The sequence below is a fragment of the Peromyscus maniculatus genome, chromosome 3, assembly GCF_049852395.1.
Source record: "Peromyscus maniculatus bairdii isolate BWxNUB_F1_BW_parent chromosome 3, HU_Pman_BW_mat_3.1, whole genome shotgun sequence".
NCBI classification, from domain to species: domain Eukaryota; kingdom Metazoa; phylum Chordata; class Mammalia; order Rodentia; family Cricetidae; genus Peromyscus; species Peromyscus maniculatus.
The window spans coordinates 147,430,144-147,450,024 of NC_134854.1; the positions used below are offsets into that span (position 1 = coordinate 147,430,144).

The 19,881-nt window shown below is 50.7% G+C and overlaps 2 protein-coding genes and 1 pseudogene across 2 annotated transcripts; all 3 read right to left on the reverse strand.

The window, feature by feature from the left end:
- Nucleotides 1-2,424: 2,424 nt before the first annotated feature.
- On the reverse strand, nucleotides 2,425-10,278 carry Tapbpl (TAP binding protein like). The gene is made up of 7 exons (XM_006992097.4): nucleotides 9,820-10,278; nucleotides 8,876-9,103; nucleotides 8,490-8,762; nucleotides 5,911-6,249; nucleotides 4,612-4,917; nucleotides 2,991-3,074; nucleotides 2,425-2,834 (listed from the first exon to the last, which is right to left on the reverse strand). Exons 1-7 carry the CDS (start codon nucleotides 9,881-9,883, stop codon nucleotides 2,791-2,793), a joined length of 1,338 nt encoding a protein of 445 aa, XP_006992159.1. The 5' UTR covers nucleotides 9,884-10,278; the 3' UTR covers nucleotides 2,425-2,790.
- A 462-nt stretch (nucleotides 10,279-10,740) lies between these two features.
- On the reverse strand, nucleotides 10,741-18,138 carry Cd27 (CD27 molecule). The gene is made up of 6 exons (XM_006992111.4): nucleotides 17,712-18,138; nucleotides 17,433-17,564; nucleotides 12,859-13,038; nucleotides 12,528-12,605; nucleotides 11,904-12,023; nucleotides 10,741-11,674 (listed from the first exon to the last, which is right to left on the reverse strand). Exons 1-6 carry the CDS (start codon nucleotides 17,845-17,847, stop codon nucleotides 11,553-11,555), a joined length of 768 nt encoding a protein of 255 aa, XP_006992173.1. The 5' UTR covers nucleotides 17,848-18,138; the 3' UTR covers nucleotides 10,741-11,552.
- LOC121828410 (U6 spliceosomal RNA) lies at nucleotides 15,290-15,387 on the reverse strand (annotated as a pseudogene).
- Nucleotides 18,139-19,881: the final 1,743 nt, after the last annotated feature.

The window sequence follows — 19,881 nt, forward strand, 5'->3', positions numbered from 1 at the left end:
AGGCCTCCCCCAGGGGCCTCGACATGAGGCTTCCAGCCCGTACCTCCTTTTTCTCACCCTCAGGCAAAGTTTGCTCCCCCCCTACCCCCTTTAATTTTGATTTTCCGTTTTTTGGTTTTCGAGACAGGGGTTTCCAGTGTGTACCACTGAGCCTGTCTCATAAACGCCTTCTCCAGACTAACATCTTCTGAACTAGCAAACTTGCTCTAAGATCTATTCCTGTTCATTCTAAGCATGTGAGTGTGTGCCTGCAGGTGTGTATTTACACCACATGTGTGCCTGGCACCCGGAAGAGGCATCAGATCCCACGGGACTGGATTTACAGAGGGTGTGAGCCGCCATGTAGGTTCGGAAAGGCAAATCCAGGAACTTTGCAAGAACAACCAGTGTTTGTAACTGTGACGCCATCTCTCCAGCCCTCCACCACCTCCGTTTAAGATACTGCTCTCCGGCTTCTAAGCCCAGGGAAGTTTTTTTTTTTTTTTTTTTTTTTTTTTTTTTATGTTTTCAAGACAGGGTTTCTCTGTGTAACAGCCCTGGCCGTCCTGGAACTAGTTCTGTAGACCAGGCTGGCCTCGAATGCATAGAGATCTGCCTGCCTCTGCCTCCCCAGTGCTGGGCTTGAAGGTGTGTGCCACCACTGCCTGGCAGCCCAGGGGATTTTTATTTTTTTTTCAAGACAGGTTTCTCTGTGTGGAGCCCTTGCTGTCTTGGGACTCACTCTGTAGACGAGGCTGGCTTCAAACTTGGAGATCTGCCTGCCTCTGCCTCTTTAGTGCTGGGATTAAATACATACACCACACTCCTGTTTTATTTATTTAATTTTATTTAGGGCTGGAGAGTTGGCTCAGGGGTTAAGAGCACTTGTTGCTCTTCCAGAGGACCCAGGCTTGATTTGCAGCACCCACATGGTGGCTCACAACCACCTGTAATTCCAGTCCCAGGGGATCTGATGTTCTCTTCTGGTACCAGGCATTCAGGTGGTGCACATACACATAAAACAATAAAATAAACCTGAAAAGGACTTTCAGACCACCTAGGTTCTGTTTCTGTCACCCACAGCAGCTCACAACTGTGGATAACTCCAGCTCCTCTTCTGACCTCTGCAGGTTTCTGCATGTGTGTGGTGCACAGACATACACTCAGGCATACACAAATGTTTTTTTAAAGATATCTTTGTTTTTATTTTATGTGTATACTTGTTCTTCCTGCATGTATATCTGTGTACCACATGCATACTTGGTGTCCAAGGAGGTCAGAAGAAGTTATAGAATAAGTTATAGATGGTTATGAGCTGCCATGTGGATGCTGGGAGCCAAGTCCAGGTCCTCTGGAAGAGCAGTCGGTGCTCTTAGCCAGGGAGCTATCCCATTAGTCCATACAGTTTTCATTAATATAAGCCTATGTGTGTTTACATGGATCTGAGCGCTGCGGACTGAGTGGAACACAGAAAAACTTTCCAGCTACATCCCTGTTTTTTTTTTTTTTTTTAATAATAGACTTCATAATCCAGTTTTTTTGTTTTTGTTTTTCGAGACAGGGTTTCTCTGTGTAGCTTTGTGCCTTTCCTGGATCTCGCTCTCTAGACCAGGCTGGCCTAGAACTCACAAAGTTCCACCTGCCTCTGCCTCCCGAGTGTTGGGATTAAAGGCTTGCACCACCATGCCCAGCCCAATAATCCAGTTTTTATATGCTGAGTTGTACTGTATCCACAGCATACTTCATAGAAATGAGCACACGAAGCCTCTCCTGTGGCTGAGGGAATATAGCCTGAGAATCACAAAACTCCTGGCAGTTGTCTGAAGGGTCAGGACTTTCAGTTCTGATTATACAGCAGGGAGGTGTAGCCCTGCCAGGCCTCTGAGGGCCTCTGCTTCAGATCTTGAAATTGCAGGTTGGAGCAGCTAGGGATGGGGACCCAGGGGTCTGTTGGACCAGCAGGGAGGGGACAAAGTGAAAAAGCTTCGCTCTTAGACATGAAGTGTTTTTATTTGGACAGCGTGAGGAGTTTGTGAGTGGTGGCTAGTCCCTCCTCTCCTCCCCCTTCCCTTCACTGGCCTGGTCTTGGACTTTTAACACCTCGCTTTCAACATGGCCGTCAGTGTTAGCCTCCACTCAGTTCTGCCCTCCGCTGTTAGCTCCCTGCTCATTAGCCCAGGGTCTTCTCACAGTGGAGGAAGGCAGAGGCCTGTCCAGACCACTACCACCACCTCACTCCTGTATGTGGTGCCTCCTTCAGGCCTTTTTCAGTCTCACACCTCAGCACAGGATCCTTTCAGTAGCTAGAACATGGGTACTCCTGCTTTTCACCTGCCAGTCGGGGAGGAAGCTGAGGGTGGGACCCACCGTGGGACCCACCCAGGCCTTTGGAATTTGCCCCACGTGAGCGCCAGATATTGGCGAAACTATTAAGGCCACTCCACGTAGTTAAAAGGAAGATTTATTTAGTGGGTAACTTACAAATTAAGGGATAGGTAGGTTGCGGGGGGTCTGGGGAAGGTGTATCGCAGTCCAGCAGTGTTCTCTGGAGCTCTGCTTGGTCCACCTCCACCGTCAAGGGTCCAGGAACCAAGAGAGCGCTCGCCCATCCAGATCTTGGGTCTTCAGGGTCCTCTTTCAGCCCCACCTTGTAGGCGTGACAGTTACCGAAGCCTCATTGGGGGTTGGAACTTCCAGATCAAAGCTGGAATGGCTACCCACTACACCTTTTCAGTCCCACACCTCAGCACAGGATCCTTTCAGTAGCTAGAACATGGGTACTCTGCTTTTCACTTGGAGGCAAGACAGCGGCTACCCAGAGTGTCTCATAGTCTTGGTGGACCTTGGCAAAGAAGCTGAGAAAAAATGGAACAAGAATGGTTTCAAATGGGGTCATTCCCAAAGCAGGTATCGGGAACACAGTGGAAACATCTGGAACTCAGCCCGGGGGCTTCCCCCCTGGTTTGGGTAGGCAGGTACTTAGGAGTGGGCGGATCTGCAGACTCACTCACCTTGCCGTCTCTGAAGCCTCAGAAACAACAGGGCGAGAAGGAAGAGGATGCTGCCGCAGATGACTCCAAAGGCTGTTCTCTGCTCTGTGGGGAGAGTGAGCAGAGAGGCACATGCTGAGCCCTAGAGCATCCCTCCGCTTAGGAGGCGAGCTCTGGGGTGGGTGCTTGGGAACCCTCACTGGAGGCCCTGGGCCCATGCACGCAGCAGCACCGGCACTGTTCCAGACCGCCACATCCGTGTGTTACTGTCCTGCCTCATCTCACATCAGGACTATGTTGTTCTGCGATAGGCTCTCCCTGGCATCCAGACTGGCTTTGAACTTGGACTCCTGCTGCGGCCCTCTCATGCCGTGATTACGGGCACACACCACTATGCCCCTTTCCACCTCGGACATCCGAAAAGGTTTTCAAAAGAGACCGAGGTTGTACTAGTGACTAACGGCAAATAGCTGGGGAACGATGTGAACTAAAACAAAACTTGAGTTTTGGGGAAGCTCATAGTCTGCTGAGCAACCAAATGATGTTCTGGACTCTCCGATACTTTCATTTTGAGGTGCATATCCTCTCCTGCTTAAAACGGCAGCATTCTGTGGCCTTTGGGATGAGGTTCTAGTGTGTGGCCCGTTGAGATTATAGGGTGCAAACTTGTAAGGACATTCAGCGTGCCTGCTGGTTACATTTTCTCTTTCACTCTTTGCTGGTAGAGAACCTTGGGCAAACTGCTCAGTGTCTGCAAATGCCAGCTCACTCATCTGTAAGATGAGTGCTGGTCACGGTGATGGTATCTGTAGTCCCAGCTCTTTAGGAGGCTGAGTAGGAGGATTGCTTGGGCAGAGGAGTTTGAGGCTGGCCTGAATAACAGTAAGACCCATTTCCAAGAATAAATGGGTGTAATGTGTGACATCCTGCTTAAAAGTAGAGCACATTGCGGGTGGAGAGTTGCCTAGGCAGATAAGAGCTCTCGTTGCTCTTGTAGAGGACCTGGGGTTCCATTCCCAGCACCCACATGGAGTTAACCATGTGTAACTCCAGTTCCCGAGGGTCTGATGCCCACTTCTGGCATCAGTGAGCACTGCATGCATATGGTGCACTTATATTCAGGCAAAACACTCAAAACACATCAAATATTAAAATCAATCTCGAGAGCTGAGTTTACAGTGTTTGGTCACATACATGTGCAGATGTAACTACCTTGAAATGTCATCGCCTCTTGCCCTCTCTCTTATACCCCCTCGGCTACCGTCATGTTCCCTCAGTTCTCTGCAGGCTATTGTACAGTCTGATTTTCACATGGACTGTGCTCCGGGCTTCAGGGCTCCCTTCCTGCTGAACTCCCTACTGGGCTCAAGTGCTGTTCTTCCCTGCCTGCTCACTGTCTCTCTCCAGCTGTACTAAGCTCCTAGTGGAACGGAGCAGCACCCCGCCCCCAGCTCCCTGCACCCCCCTCCAGCCTAAGCTTATTATTTGGAAGCTGAGGATTTGTAGTGGTAGAGGTGCCACTCTGGAAAGGTAAGTCAAGAGTGTGGAGGTTAACGGAGCAAGTGTGCGGGTATCAGCACACGGCTGAAGAGGACCTGGAAGTGGAGGAAGTACGGAGGAAGAGATGGGACACTCCCAGTACCTGAGTCAGGGACAACCCTCATGCTGACTCGGAGGGGCTCCTCCAGGGAGACGTGGCTAACTTGGCAGATGTAAGTGGCGCCTGTGGGGACAGGCTCAGCCATCACGGTGGAAGAGATGCTGTAGGTTCCCATCATGCTTTGCCTGAGGCTGGAGAAGGTAGCACCAGAGACTTGGGCTGGAATTCCACCCGGGTCCTCTCGAATCCATGTCACCACCACATCCAGAGGGTAATAGCCCGTGACACTGCAGATGAGGGAGGGTGGCAGATCCTTGTTTGCCAAGTTCAGCTGTACTTTGGGGGGAGCTGGAGAAATGAATGAGGAGTAAGATTGTAGAGGCATCTGAATAAGGCCTGAAGAGGAGCCTGAAGCCTGAGGGTGAAGGTAGTTTGTGGGATTGGAAACTTGTCAGTGTTCCAAGGTGTTCGGGTAAGGGTCTACCTGGATGCAAGTCATAAAAGGGTGCACTTTCTGGAAAGTCAGTGACAGGCTAGCATGCTTTTTTTTTTCTTTTTTAAAATAGAGCTAAGAATTCAACCTAGGGTCTTACATGTACTAGCAAGTGCTGTACCTCAGAGCCACACCCCCTGCCCCCTTGGTTTGCTCCTTATCACCCCTGCAAGCCAGTGATTGCACATTGTGATTGAACAGTTCCCTCTGCCTGCCCTTGGTTGGCTGCTGCCCCCCCCCCAGGAGTATTGGGAGCACAGTATGAAGGTCCTTGTGCCTACAGATCTCCGGAGAAACCAGGAACATTAAGCAGCAGGATTGTCTTTCCAGTGGGAAAGATGGGATACCTTCCATCCAGAAAGCTGAGAACTGGAAGTGATCAACAGCCTGGTGATCTGTGTTATACAGATCATTTTTTATATACATTTTAGACAGATCAAATTATACTGTGTTTTAATCCGTTGGGAATAATCTGCCTGATATCAAACTCCCCAAGTCTGATCCAGGGTGACAAAGTCAATAGGAAGTGAGTTTTCGTTCTCACCTCTTCATAGTTAGGTCCCCCGCCTAGACACCTGCAGGGTCCCCCTCAAGGAAGTGGTCCAGGGGACTGACATTACAGTTGGCCAGCCAGGGCTGTGAGATTCTGGACTAGTTATTTCTTGGGGAGACTGATCTTGGCATTCAATGGGACTCCTTGTCTGATGCCATCTGGACCTCTAGGATGAAGGTGGTGTTTAGGTTGTGGGAATACATTCTTTCTCTCAGGAAATTCCCTTCGGGTTTGGAGTCTAGTCTGGAAAAGACTCCCAACAGGCACCCCTCTCTTCCCTCTCCCAAGACCTTACCTAGGATGTCAAGTGGGATGATTTGTTGAGCTTGGTACAGAGAGGTAGTGATCTGGCAGATGTAGGTCCCCTCATCCTTTAGAGTGAGGTTGGGTAAGGTGAGAGAGGCATCCCCAGCCGCATGCAGCTGCTCAGGCTCCAGCGTAGCACCCTTGCGCTTAGCCTGCGCCTGCTCTGGCTGCAAGCTGTACACCAGCTGGCCACTGCCTTTATGCTGCAACCGCCACTCCACACCCACGAGGTCCAGGCCCGGTGCCATGGAGAAACTGCAGTGCAGGGAGACGGAGGACCCCAGCAGATGACGCAGGCTTTGGGTCTCTGATGTCACCTGGAACTCCACTGTGGAGAGAAAAAAAGGGTGACTTGTGGACTGTTTCCTCCTTGAGGTCGCATGGCCTCTGAGCTGTGGACAGACAGCTTCTCCAGCCCCCTGCCCTGGACCGTGGGAACCGATTGAATTCAGTTCCTGTCTCATGGGGCTCTGCATGGCGCACACAGGCTCCCGAACTCACGATCCTCCTGCTTCAGTTTCCAGTGCTAGGGTTGCAAATGTGCACAACCCCACCCAGCTTTACTGTTCGATTCTTCTTCCATATGCACTGGATTCCTTGTTACCATGAGTAACATGCTCCCCACCCTTGATGTGCTCCTGAGATCATTGTTCGGTGATTACGAAGCAGAATGGCCTTGACTTTCTGCTATAAGCTATAACTGCACATGGGAAGGAACACTGGGGGGTGAAGTGTTGTGTACCTACGATCTAGTCAGTTCAAAGGGAGAATGTGTACCATTTTAGCAGAGGCAGAGAGGAAGTACGACAAGATGAATAACTGGTAAAATAGGTCAAGGCTATGTGAGTGTGTGTTATTTTACTTATTTGTAGGTTTTTTTTTGTTGTTGTTGTTGTTGTTTTTGTTTTTGAGATAGGGTTTCTCTGTGTAGCACTGGCTGTCCTGGGACTCACTCTGTAGACCAGGCTGGCCTTGAACTCTCAGAGATACATCTGCCTCTGTCTCCTGAGTGCTGGGATTAAAGGTGTGCACCACCACAGCTTGGCTTTATTTGTAGGTTTGAATAATCTCAAGAAGAACTAAGCTACGCAAGACCTGTGGGAGATCCTGGACATCTTTTCTGATGTGTCAAGGTTCATTTAGATAGGGGCCATAGAGGCAGTGGGGGTGGTAGTGCCTACCTGTACTGTCAGTGACTCAGGAGGCATAACAGGATCATAAGTTCAAGGCCTGCCTGGGCACCTTGGTGAGATCCCCATTTCACAATCAAAACTGAAAAGAGTGGTAGACTTGTGTTAACATGCACAAGGCTCAAGGGTCAGTCCTAAGTACAGGACAAAATAATAATAAAGCTTAATGTTTTAGGGGCTTCCAGGGATAGGATAGGAGCCCCCCCATTTTCATCTTTTATGGACTTGCTTGTCTCCTTTTTGGAGGCAAAATACTGAACTGGACCCTCCAGATACCTGTCATTATGTTCTCAACTTTTTTGTACCTGGTAGGTGGTGCTAAGTGAGAGAGGGCAAGGGCTGTTTTTTTAAATTAATTAAATATTTTCATTTATTTTGCATCCTGACCACAGTTTCCCCTCCCTTCTCCTCTCCTTCCCTTCCCTCCCACCCCATCTGCCCCCACCATCCACTCCTCCTCCTTCTAGTCTCCTCCCATGGACATCAACAAAGCACATCAAGCTGAAGCAGGTCCTAGCTCCCCCCTGAGGACCAGGGGTTTATTAATAAGAGGTACAGAACACCTTCTGTCTCCCTGTGCTCCGCTGTAATTACTGTGGAGTACCAGACCAGCCTCGCTGTCACTGGAAGGAAACAGGTGTTTGGCTAACTAAGAGCAGGGACAACATATGTAGACAGAACAGCCTCATGCGTCATCCCCATGACAGCCCAGTGAGAGAGAAGTCATCTCCAGTTTGGAGGAAATACCTGATGATTTTATTTATTTATTTATTTATTTATTTGGTTTTTTGAGACAGGGTTTCTCTGTGTACTTTTGGTGCTTGTCCTGGATCTCGCTCTGTAGACCAGGCTGGCCTCGAACTCACAGAGATCCACCTGCCTCTGCCTCCCGAGTGCTGGGATTAAAGGCACGTGCCACCACCACCCAGCTTACCTGATGATTTTTATATTTTGATCCTTATTTAAGTAAGGATCTCCCAGCATCCCCTGTTCTGGACTCAGGATATGCTTGTGGGGTACCCCAAGAGCACCTACATGATAGATTATAGACTTCGTTCCTTCTTTCTATCCCATCTCTCACAACTAAAAAGAAGAAAGAGGAGCTCGAGAAAGAGGGAAACTTGGGGCTGCTGAGATGGAACAGTGAGGAAGGGGCTTGCAGCCAAGCCTAGTGAGCAGAGTTCAGTCCCTGGGCCACACCGCAGAGGAGAGACCCAACGCCCACAGTTGTCCTCTGACCGCCACCTGTGTGCTGTGGCGCACACACACACACACACACACACACACACACACACACACACACACACACACACACACTGTAATACAGACTTAAAGCAAACAGAAAGCTTCCTCGCGCCCCTGCCTTTCATGTTCTCACCTGCAGTCTTCACAGTACCCTGGGGACTCAGGGGTAGGTTCAGCGCAGGGTGCCGGACAGCTCCAGGGGCAGCATCTCCTAGAGTCTTCATCACCATGGAGACGCTGGGGCCCCCTCTAGATACCTGCATGTTGCTGATGAACCAAGCTGCCCCCTCAAAAGTGGCCTCTCGTCTGGCCTGGAGGAAATACTGGGAGATCTCACAGGTCACTGTCCTCCCGCTGCAGTCGGCATGGAGCAGGGCCTCCGCCTCGGGGATCTGGACCGAGTCCACTGGGGAGAAGGGTGGCACACAGAGGTGACGTTGGATGGGAAGCAGGCGTGGGTGGGTGTGATTGGGGACTGGGCTGTCCCCATGGAGGAAGCCGAGGAAGGAAGGCTTTTACCTGAGGCCTCGAAGATAATCGGCGGGTCATCTTTGGCCACTGTGCTGGCTTGGAAATCGGTGATGCCTTCTAGGGAGCCATCATCCAGCACCGGCACCTGCTTCAGCACAAGCAAGGCCTTCTCCCTGCCCCCACTGCTGGCAAAGGCCCCTCGATGCCTGTCTTCTGTCACCAAGAGGCAGTCTAAGACTATGTCCGTGGGCTGCCGTCTTTCAGCTGTGGGGGGCTCTGCAGGGAAAGCGAGATCAGCACCTTCTTCCCCCACACTTGCTTGGGTCCTGCTGTCTTGGTGTCCTATCATTTGTAAACCCAACTTCTGGGGAGGCACCTGCTACTCAGGCAGCTCCTCAGTGAATCATTTTAAGTTCTGGATCTGTTCTGTTCAGAGCCAGAGGGATTTATGCTTTTAAGTTTTTTTGTGTTCCAACTGTGGAATACGAGGAGATTTCTTGAAAGGAAGTTCCAGTAAAAAAAAAAAAAAACAAAAACAAAAACAAAGGAACACATACTGCCACGGGGAAGAGGAGCTGGGCACTTGCTGTTCCTGGGGACGTTGACAGCCATTTTCTCATTTCCCAACCTGCCCGGAGTCCTCTGCTTTCTGCCAAGGCTGTGAACTCTCTCCTCCTGCTCAGGGAGTCACCTCCCAGGTGATTTCTCAGCCTGGGAAGCCCCTTCTTCTTCTAAGTGGTGGCACCCTGCCCGCTCCACAGAGGAAGCCCCTCTTTACGTGTGTGTGTGTGTGTGTGTGTGTGTGTGTGTGTGTGTGTGTGTGTGTGTGTGTTCAGCTGTACCCCTCTCCAGACTGATTCCTCCCGTCGTTAGTGCCACACTCCTCTGCTGGGCTTAGAGGGTGACCGGAAGCTGTAGTCGGCTGGGTAGGTGGCTCCCCGGGACTCCCTTGGCGTCCTTCCCCCACCGCCCAGCCCGATCTCGGCACTCACCAGTGCCTGCTGCCCCGGAGAGCGCCAAACACAGCAGCAGACACCAGCCGGGCTCCGAGCCCATGGGGGCTGCTCCCGGGCTCCGGGCTCCGGGCTCCCCGCAGGCTGCCTTCTCAGCTCCTCTGCTGGAGATCCTCACTGGGCTAACCGCTCCTACTCTGTTCTCTTGCTCTCTCAGCCGGCTTCTCTTTCACTTTCACTTCAGCTGTCTTTGGTCGCCCGAAGCCATTAGCAGCCGCAGCCAGAGCCCTCCTCACTGGTTTTGTGTCCACCCTGCCCCCAGGAGACCCCCAGGTGATTTCAAAACCTGACTTCACCGCATCGTTGAGTTTCCCATCAGCCCTATGAGAGCCCGAGAGGGGATGGAGCCGGAAGATAGATCCCTAGTACTCTGGTCCCTTCATTCTTGTAGAGCCATATGAAATCCTACTGGTCTGCTCCGGTGGAAACTCCCTGATCAGGTCCCTGACCTCACGCGTGGGATGGGTGTGGCCTGGCTGTGGGACTGGAGTTTCAGGAAGCTGGAGAGCTACGACGTGGAGTTTCACTTTAAACTGTATTTGTGTGTGTGGTGTATACACCCCCCCCACACACACACCCGCACACGTGTGGGGTGGGTACGCACAGCCATGCCTGTGTGTGGAAGGTCAGTGAGGACTCTGGGTGTCTTGCTCCATTTTCTTTTGAGATGGGGTCTCTCTCTGAACCTGGAATTGTTTAGTGATGTCCTGTCTCCACTCCAGCCCCTGCCCTTCTGGCACCCCTAGCCCTTGAATTACAAGCACACAGGGCCACATGGAGTTGTTTTTTTTTTTTTTTTTTTTTTTTTGTTGTTTTTTCTTTCCTTCCGTGTGTGCTGGGTGTTTTCTTTTTCTTATGAAGGATGCTGGAACTCCTCCTTCATGCCTTCTCCCTGGCCCCCATCACCCCTTCCTCCTCCTCTTTTTTTGGGAAGAGAAACATATTGTAGAACTTTCACAGCTATTACTGGAGTTCCTGGGCATCATAAGGCCTGGCTCTGGGTTCCAATGCTTGCCTACCCTGAGAGAAAAGGACAGTGTATACAGAACTAGAAAAACGAGTTTATTTACAGTTTTAGCTTAAACTGAGAGAAAGTCTCAGTCTCTGCTTCGCTCACAGCAGCGCCACAGCTTATGGAGAAGATGAGACCGGAGCAGGCTGGATGTGTGTCTGTAGATAGTGTCTCCCGAGGCAGGTGAGACCTTCTGGCCCCAGGGCCGATGTGGGACTTCTGCTCATGGCCCATTCAAAAATTTAAAAAAAATTTATTTTTATTCATATGTCTGTGTGTCTGTGAGTGTATGCTCTGCATTTGTGGGTGCCAGAGGAGGTCAAAGGTGTCAGATCCCCTGAAATGAGTTCCAGGTGGTTTAGAGCCATCTGATGGTACTGGGAATCAAACTCTGGTTCTCCAAAAGAGCAGCATGTGCTCTTCACTGCTGAATCATCTCTCCAGCCCTTGGCGGGCCATTTTCACCCTCAGCATGTGATTTTGCCAACTATAAGGCTTCGTTTATAATAAGTGTGTTTTACAGCTAGAGCCTGGGCCTCCCCGAGACTGCTGGACCTCACACTGGGGATCCTGCTCTTATCACTATCAGTCTCAGAGGGTCGGTCTGTCCACGTGCACACAGGAAAGGGTTCTGATGACGATGGTGGGGGAGATCCCCCTGGATGGTGCCGCAGTGGAAAGGGCCCCGCCCCACCCTGCCTCAAAGGTAGGAAGCAGGCTCCGGCTTCCTGTAGTCTTCCTGGATGGGGATGGCACTGCCCTCCTCCTCCCGGGGGCAGCTGTAAGGACAAGGCTCCTCGGGCACTGCCTGGCTGTCTCCATCTGTGGAAAGACAATTGGCTGAGTCTTGGTCAGCAGTGGGGAGAGGGGAATGAAGGTAAGAAGAGAAGAGAAAGCGGGGTGGGATGGGGTGGGGGGTGGGGGGAGGGCTGGGGGAGGCTGTGGGAAGAACATGAAGAGTGAGAATAGGGTGAGTTTGGGGTGGGGCCTTAGCTGTGGCTCCCAGAGCTGAGGTGGTGGGCTGGGGAAGGAGGAGAGGCCTGTCTCTTACTTGGTCCATGATTTCGTCTTTGACGGAAGAGCAGGATTCCACCCAGGACGAAGACCAGAAACATGCCGGAGAAGGTCACAAAGATTCGGATACATTGTGAACTGCACAGGGGTCTTTGGGCTGCGACAGGCAAGGGCACCCAGAGGCTTTGTTAGAGGATCAAGACTTAGGCTCCCTCCTTCCCCCACCATCACCCTTGCCCTGCCTGACCAGTCCCCCACCTGCTAGTCTCTAACTAGATTATGCTTTCCCCTCCTTGGCCTCCCGCTAGTCTGTCTGTCTGTCTGTCTGTCTGTCTGTCTGTCTGTCTCTTTCTCCTTTATGAATAGTGAGTGCTTGTGTGTGCATTCAGAGTCTAGCTTGCTCCCTTGAGACAGAGTTCCTCTCTAAGCTGGAAACTTGCTGTTTTAGCTAAGGTGACTCTGTGTCTGCCTCTGAATGCGAGGGTTACAGATACACGACTCTGGTCCTGATCTCTTGCTTGTGTGGCAAGCACCCTTATCCACTGAACTTTCTCCGCAGCTCTGTACCCCATCCCTCACTTAGGGGCTTCCCAGTGGCTGCCCTCTCGGCCTCTTTCCTCTGTGCTTTCTCTGAGGGATGGGGATTAGGGAGAAAACTCACATGGCCAGTGGGTATAGAGAGTTGAGGCAGGAAACTGCCTAGTGTGTGCAGGCCAGACCGTCCTGGCCTCTGGTATCTCTGGAAGAAAGAGACAGAGCGAGTCACAGCAGGAAGCCCACCGCACCCCCAGGGTGCCCCGGGCTGAAAGCCTGGGATTCTGCGGGAGACAGAAGGAAGATAAGTGGGCCCGGAACCCCGGAACGGAGCTGAGGGTCAGTGGGCCCGGAACCCCCGGAACGGAGCTGGGGGTCAGTGCAGAGTGGGCAGTGCCGGGTAGGCTGGCCCACTGCCCCCAGCAGTCCGGATGGACGAGGGGCAGCCTGCTACATACCTTGGGCATAAGGTAAGTGGGGTGGTGGTGGGTGTGGGCCTGGGGCCTGAGACTGCTGTATGGTCGGTGCGGGGTCGAGAGGAGGGTCGCACTCCGTACACTCCCGGTCCCTGCATTGCCAGCCCTGGGAGCAGGCGCACTCGGCATTGGCGCCGACTGTGCAGTTTCGAGTGAGAAGACCTTGGGAGAGGGGAGGGCCAGGAGAGACAGGAGAGACAGGAGAGACGGGCCCTTAGGGACCCGAGGTGTCCACTGGCCCCCGACCCTCACTGGAGACCTACTCCAAGGCGATGGATGTCTTTCCATTACCATCATCTCTTCCTTGCCCACCCCCACCCCTCCCCCACCTCACCCCCACCCCACCCCGCCTCCTGCTACCTGGCTATTGTTTTTGAAGAATGGTTGACAGAAAGTTCATGGGCTAAGAAACAGAAACTGAAAGGAGAGGACTGTATAATTTTCTTTCCTGCTCACTGCTACTTTAAAGCTTTTTATTGGCATATCATATACTTCCGTGGAGATATACACATCGTAAGTACAAAGCTTAAGAGTCAGTACAAGGGGCGGAGCCATGGCTCGGCAGGTAAAGGTCCCTGACGCCAAACCTGGCAGCCTGAGTCCAGTCTTTGGGACCCAGGTGTTGGAAGAAGAGAACTGACTCCTGAAGTTTCCTCTGGGTTCCACCAGCAAACTGTGACTAGCATGCACTCCTCCCGCCCAAGTAAATAAACACATGTAACTTAAAAGTTAAAAAACACTGCCAGGTGTGGCTGTGCACTCCTTTAACCCCACCCAGCACTCGGGAGGTAGAGGCAGGAGTGTGGGGCCGACTGGGTGTGAGTTCCAGGACAGCCAGGGCTCCATAGCGATGTCCTGTCTCAAAAAATAAATAAAAAGTACAAGTTAGACTCACAGGTATAACCAGGAGCGCATTGAGGAACAGCAGATAACCAACACTGTCCCCTTTTGTCCTCTTGCGGTAACTAAACTCTCACAAAGTGGCCGTCACCATGACTTCTGCCACCACCAAACAACTGTGCTCGTACCTGTGCTGTGTGGATGGAATCACGCAGTGTGACCTCATTCCTGCCTGGCTTCTTTTACTTAACACTTTGTGAATTTCACCTATGCTGTTGGCTCTAACTACAGATCATCCTTTCTCATGGCTGTATAATATTCCGTTGAATGGATATGCCACCAGGCACTTATCCATTCATTCTGCTTGCAGTGGACATTTGAGGAGTCTGTAGTTTTTAGCTATTAGGAAGTGTCCCTATGATTCCTGGTATGTTTTTAACTTTACCAGAGACTAACTTGATTGTAGGCATCCATTACCCTTAAAATAGAAAGTTTAGTCTAGCGTAGGGATCAGTGCTGGGAGCTGCCAACCAGTTATACTGGGGGCAGGGTACTGTGCTGGACTTGCAAGTTGTTGGGGCTGTGGGGGAAAGTGACTCCCTAGAAGGCAGCAACATCTGGATGTGGGGTAACACTCCTGGGAGTCCTACAGGTAGAAGAGGGATGTAGAAACAGTGAATGGCCAAGACCTGCATCAACTCTAATGCCTTTTTTTTTTTTTTTTTTTTTTTTGCTTATGGCTTGTCAGGACAGAGAGAAGGACAATTTCTCTATGGTCCTGTGGCCTCTTTTCTGAATTCTGATCAAGTTGCTATGAGAACTTAGTTTCCTTGTGGCCTGTCAGGAATGGTGGGCCAGCCTGGACCAGGATCTGCTCAGGAAGAGTAAGAGAAGCCTGGGCATCACCGGGGACTGTGGTGGTGGCGGTGGTGGGGTGGGGTAAGGGTGGGGGGATGGGTGGCTGGTTCCGAACACTGCTGGGCTGCTGACAGGTGGAAGAAGTGCCGTTGTCTTTGGTTGGGAGCACCAGGGACCTAGGGGTCCTTACTGTGCCTGAACTGAGCATGAATTCCCCATCTTAAAGATGTGAGCGTGGGGTCCAGCGAAGGCCAGATCCAGTGGGCCTGCACCCTTGCCTTGCTCCGGCTGCCTGATACCTTGGGTGAGGCTGAGACCCGTGGGCAAAGGTGATGGAGCCAGTCTGGATGGCAGTGAAGGCATTGAGGGCAGACTGGCCCCATCACCTTTGACAAGGGTACAGAGTGAGCCAGGAGCTTTGATTAAGGAATTCCCACCCCTGTGGAAGCTGCTGCCAGGGAGAGGGAATCCCATTTCTAAGTTGCCTCAGGAATATTTCTGTTGCTTTGATGGGCATGGTGGAACACGCCTTCAATCCCAGACTTTAGGAGACAGAGGAATCTCTAGAGGAGGCCAGCTTGGTCTATGTATCGCTCCAGGCCAGCCTGGGCTACACAGAGAAAACTTGTCTCAAAAAACCAAAACCAATCAAGCAAGCAACAGCAACAACAAAATGATGTTGCTTTTATTACGAGTTTGTTTTCCTTGGTGTATAAAAAATATGGAATGTCTCATGGATCTGTGTGGCATCCTGGCACAGGGTCGTGTTCATCTTTGTTGTATCTTCCAGTTTTAGTGTATGTGCTGATACACTGAAGTGAGCCCTTGATTATGACTAATCTCCTTTAATGCTGTGCTGAGGATCTGACAAGGATTGAGCCCAACCACTGAGTTGTGGAAAAAACTTTTCTTTTTTTTTGAGACAGGGTTTTTCTGTGCGTCTCTGGCTGGCTTAGAACTAGCTACTAGCTACATAGACCAGGCTACTTCAAACTCACAAAGAGCCACCTTCCTCTGGAGTTCTGGGGAATATAATATTAAGCTGGGTGGTGTTGGCACACACCTTTAGTTCCAGCACTCGGGAGGCAGAGGCTGGTGGATCTCTATGAGTTCGAGGCCATCCTGGACTACAAAGTGAGTTCCAGGACAGCCAGGGCTGCTCAGAGAAACCCTGTCTTGAAAAGCAAACCAACAAAGAATATAATATCAAAAGGCAATTTAGTGAAGCCACATGGTTAAGTCACAACTAAGTCTCATTGGGATATAGAAAAAAAAATCCCTTTTACTTATATGAAACTTTTAACACTTGGAAAAATAACCGTTTGATTTAGGCACAGTGTAATATTTCTGCAGGAATTATCTGAAATTCCCACAGACGAGTCTTTTGTTGTTATATTTGCCTCCGCATAACCATCTGGGATGGTCCTGTAAATTGCTGTTAGAATTTACTATTCAGTTGCCTCTACTTTCCAGAACATACTCTCTTCTAATGTTATTAAAATCCATTTCTACTTCCTACAGATTTTTTTCAACAATTAATTTTTTTTCCTACATGTGAAAAAGTGTCTCACTGGCAACCGTTATTTCAAAGGGGCCTCTTTAAAGTGTGCTATTCTAGTGTATGATAACACAGACTTCCTGAATCCTAACGGAGGTAGGGAAATGACAGCAGAGCTGTAGATATCTTACTTCTTCATTTGCAAAAAGTAGAAATTTATTAAGTGCATGGACAGATTTATTTGCTTTTCCCACCAAAATGGCTTTTGTGCAAAAAGTTGTTACTCCCCATTTCTGGTGTCATTTCCTAACTCTAAGTTCTGAACGGCGGGCCTGCAAGTGTGTCCACTGTAGGAACACGGGAACACAGGCAGTTCATGGCTAGAAGTTGCTTTTCTGAGACCCGGGCTTCTGGAACTATCCCCATTTAAATTATATTTTCTTTCTTTCTTTTTCTTTCTTTCTTTTTCTTTCTTTCTTTTTCTTTCTTTCTTTCTTTCTTTCTTTCTTTCTTTCTTTCTTTCTTTCTTTCTTTCTTTCTTTCTTTCTTTCTTTCTTTCTCTCTCTCTCTCTCTCTCTCTCTCTCTCTCTCTCTCTCTCTCTTTCTCTCTCTCTCTTTCCCTCCCTCCCTCCCTCCCTTCCTTTTTTTTAAAATTTTTTTTTTCCAATACAGTGTTTTTGTGTATTGGAATTCCAATACAGCTCTGGCTTTCCTGGAACTTGCTTTGTAGACCAGACTGGCCTCAAACTCACGGTGATCTGCCTGCCTCTGCCTCTGCCTTCTGGGAGCTGGGATTAAAGGCGTGTGACACCATCCAAGGCAAATTATATTTTTTCCACTTCTGTGTGGACTCATGCCCACATCTGAGCTCGGAGGACAACTTACAAGTTGGTTCTTTCCTTCTTCTACCATGTGGCCCAGGGCATGAACTCAGGCTGCCAGGCTAGTAGTTGGCAAGTACCTTTGCCCGCTAAACCATCTTGTTGACCTTTTTGTATTTTGAGACAGGGTCAGGCTGGCCTTGAACTCCCGTGATCAAGCGATCCTCCAGCCTCCACCTGCCCTGCCTTGGGGTTGGGATTATGGGTAGGTGCCACTGCACCTGGCAACATCACCCTTTTTATTGTCTGAATCCTATGTAAGAGTCCTTCTCACTGACCCTTCAAATCTATATATCTTCCACAAAATACTAGATAGATAGGCACACCATGCTTCAGCATTGGCTCCACTTTCCATGAGCCTTGACGCTGCTGAAGTTCTCTGATTCCAACCCAGATTCCGGCTTCTCCACACCAGCTCCGCCAGCCTTGCAGCCCCGGATTCGCTCGGTGTCACCTTTTGCACATCCTGTCCCTCTTACCAGAGTTACAATGCCTGCAGCTCTCGCAGTGGGGACGGGTGTGGTAGTCTGGAGAGAAGGAGACACCTGGTATGCACCGGCCACACAGGGCAGCTGTTCTGTTCTGACTACAGTCATTCACAAAGAAAGTACCTGCGAGCAGAAGGTCCAGAATCAAGGCCCAGGCAAGGTGATTCCTCCAGGGCTGCCTGCCTGACTTGGCTTGAGCTCAGTCTTACCCCATGCATCTCCCTTCATCTTAAACGGCATCTCCCCAGCCCTGCTGAGGTCCATTCTTACCTGGCCCACACATCTGGCAGCACAGTCCTCCCCGGGTCCAATAATGTCTGGCTGGACAACTCTTGGAAGCTGGGGTAGCTGAGAGCCCTACCAAGGTCCCCAGCAGGCAGAGCCAGTAGGGAGGTGGCCAAGCCATGGCTCCTGCCTAGGGAGATCTTTTCTGAGCCCCAGCTGCTGGTGCCTCCCTCGGCTCTGGTGCCTCCTCTGTGCTCTGGGCAGCAGCCACAGTGCCTCCACTTGGGGGCTAAGCCAGTCTCTGATGGCAGTTGTGGCTGTTTTTTTTCCTCCCAGCAGCCTCCACCCCCTTTCTTTTCCGCACCCTAGAGAGACCGAAGGGGCGAACCCAGCTCTGCTCTTCTTCGTAGACACGTGCCCTCCTTGGCTTCCACCACCCTCTCTCAAGAAGCCGGTGGCTAACGCATCTGCATCTGCTGCCTTTACAGGAGAGGGTGCTGTCCACAGGGCTGGACATTAGATGCCCTCATCTGTTCCTGGCATGTCTCCTCTCTCACGCACATCCCTGTCAGAGATGGCCGGTTTAAAGAAATAAAGGAGGCAGACCACAGGCTACTTCTGAAGTTCATGGGGTCAGATTGGTTTCAGAATCCCACCGTTTTCAGATGCTGCATAAAACTAGTGCCGTAAAACACCCCCATTGCAGGAGGGGTAACACAACTAAACATAACATAGTTTTGGGAGATGGGCTTGTATATCCCAGGACAGCCTCAGATTTGCTTTGTAGCTGGGGGTGACTTTGGAATTCTGAGTGGGGCTGATGTTATGGGGGTGTGCCACCATACCAGGTTTATGTGGTGCTAGGGATTGAACCCAAGGCTTTTTGCATCCTGGGCAAACACTACCATCTGAGCGATATCCCCAGCCCTGAACACAACACACATGCAGCAAGCTGTTGCCTGTAGAGAGGGGACGAGTCGTGATGACCACCAGCCTTGCCTAACTGAGGTTTGGTTTTAGGACCACAAGCTACTCCAGCATTGCTTATAATTAAAGGTCAGTGTCCCCTCTGTCCCTGTGTGTGTGCACGTGTGTACAGGTGCTCAGGTGTATGCGTGTGTGTAGAAGTCAAGAGACAGCCTTGTTTTCATTCCTCAGGCACATTTACTATATTATTATTAATTATTATTATTATTATTGCTATCATCATCATCATTATTTTGTGGTAGGATTTCTCACTGGCCAGTAGAGGAGGCTGGCTGACCAGCAAACCCTGGCTTTTCCTGTTCCCACTCTTCCAGCACTGCGATGAATACATGTCGCCCACCATACCCAGCCTTTTTAAAAACATGGGATTTGGAGATCACACTCAGGTCCTTGTGCTTTCCTGCTGAGCTGTCAATCCAGCCAGATTTCCTTTCCTCTTCATGCCAGCCTGTGACACAGATGTGACCCACTGCCCGTGGGACCGTTGCCAACCCTCCTCCTTGACCTAACCCCATTTTTATCCTTCCAGCCCGTGACACAGATATGACCTACTGCCCATCAAGACCCTTGCCATCTCTCCTGCTTGACCTAGTTCCATTTGTGATCCTTCCTTCTGGCTGGGTTGGTCACTGGTGTCCTCAGGCACCTGAACCAGCACCCCTCATGGCTTAGGGCACCTGGGATTAAAAGTGGGGCCCTATATGGGCCATTTTAAGGCTGTTGACCAGCTCCTCTGGGAAATCTGACTGAGGATGCTGGAGTCTCTGCACTTGAGCTGTGCGGACCGTTAAACTCCCCCATTCTTTCGCTGGTGACTTATCTCAAGCACACGTCTCATTTGGGGGCTTCACGCTGTTTCCACACTGCCGGTGAAATGTCACAACCCTGTGGTCGCACCTGGGGGATGTTAGATCTGTTTCTCTATCTTGTGCTTCAGTTTCCTGTCTCTTCATTTTTTCCACCCTCCTTCCTCCCCCCGCCACCCCCAGCCCTTCAAGGGTCCACTCCAGCCCAGGAGCCACAGTGTGTTATGGTTTATAGGCTTGCTCAAGGGAAACTACCCTTCGCCATGTGCCCCTCACAGACCAAGACAACTCTGGGACTGGAGAATTTGATTCCTCAATCCCAGGCTCCAATAGCTTCACCTTTAATCACAAATCTTAGGGCAAATGTGATGGGGGAGGGTAGCTGATAGCTGGCCCTGCAGGAACAGATGCGACCCTGGCAC

Coding starts and splice junctions, on each gene's coding strand:
- Tapbpl (XM_006992097.4), bottom strand. CDS start 9,883: ATGGGCTCGGAGCCCGGCTGGTGTCTGCTGCTGTGTTTGGCGCTCTCC. Junction 3,075..4,611: donor GAGGGTTGTCCCTGACTCAG/GTACTGGGAGTG, acceptor CTCTCCCCACAG/AGCAGAGAACAGCCTTTGGA. Junction 2,835..2,990: donor GAGGCTTCAGAGACGGCAAG/GTGAGTGAGTCT, acceptor ATTTTTTCTCAG/CTTCTTTGCCAAGGTCCACC.
- Cd27 (XM_006992111.4), bottom strand. CDS start 17,847: ATGGCTTGGCCACCTCCCTACTGGCTCTGCCTGCTGGGGACCTTGGTA. Junction 13,039..17,432: donor CTGCAGGCATTGTAACTCTG/GTAAGAGGGACA, acceptor CCCTCTCCCAAG/GTCTTCTCACTCGAAACTGC. Junction 11,675..11,903: donor AAGACGAAATCATGGACCAA/GTAAGAGACAGG, acceptor GTCTTTCCACAG/ATGGAGACAGCCAGGCAGTG.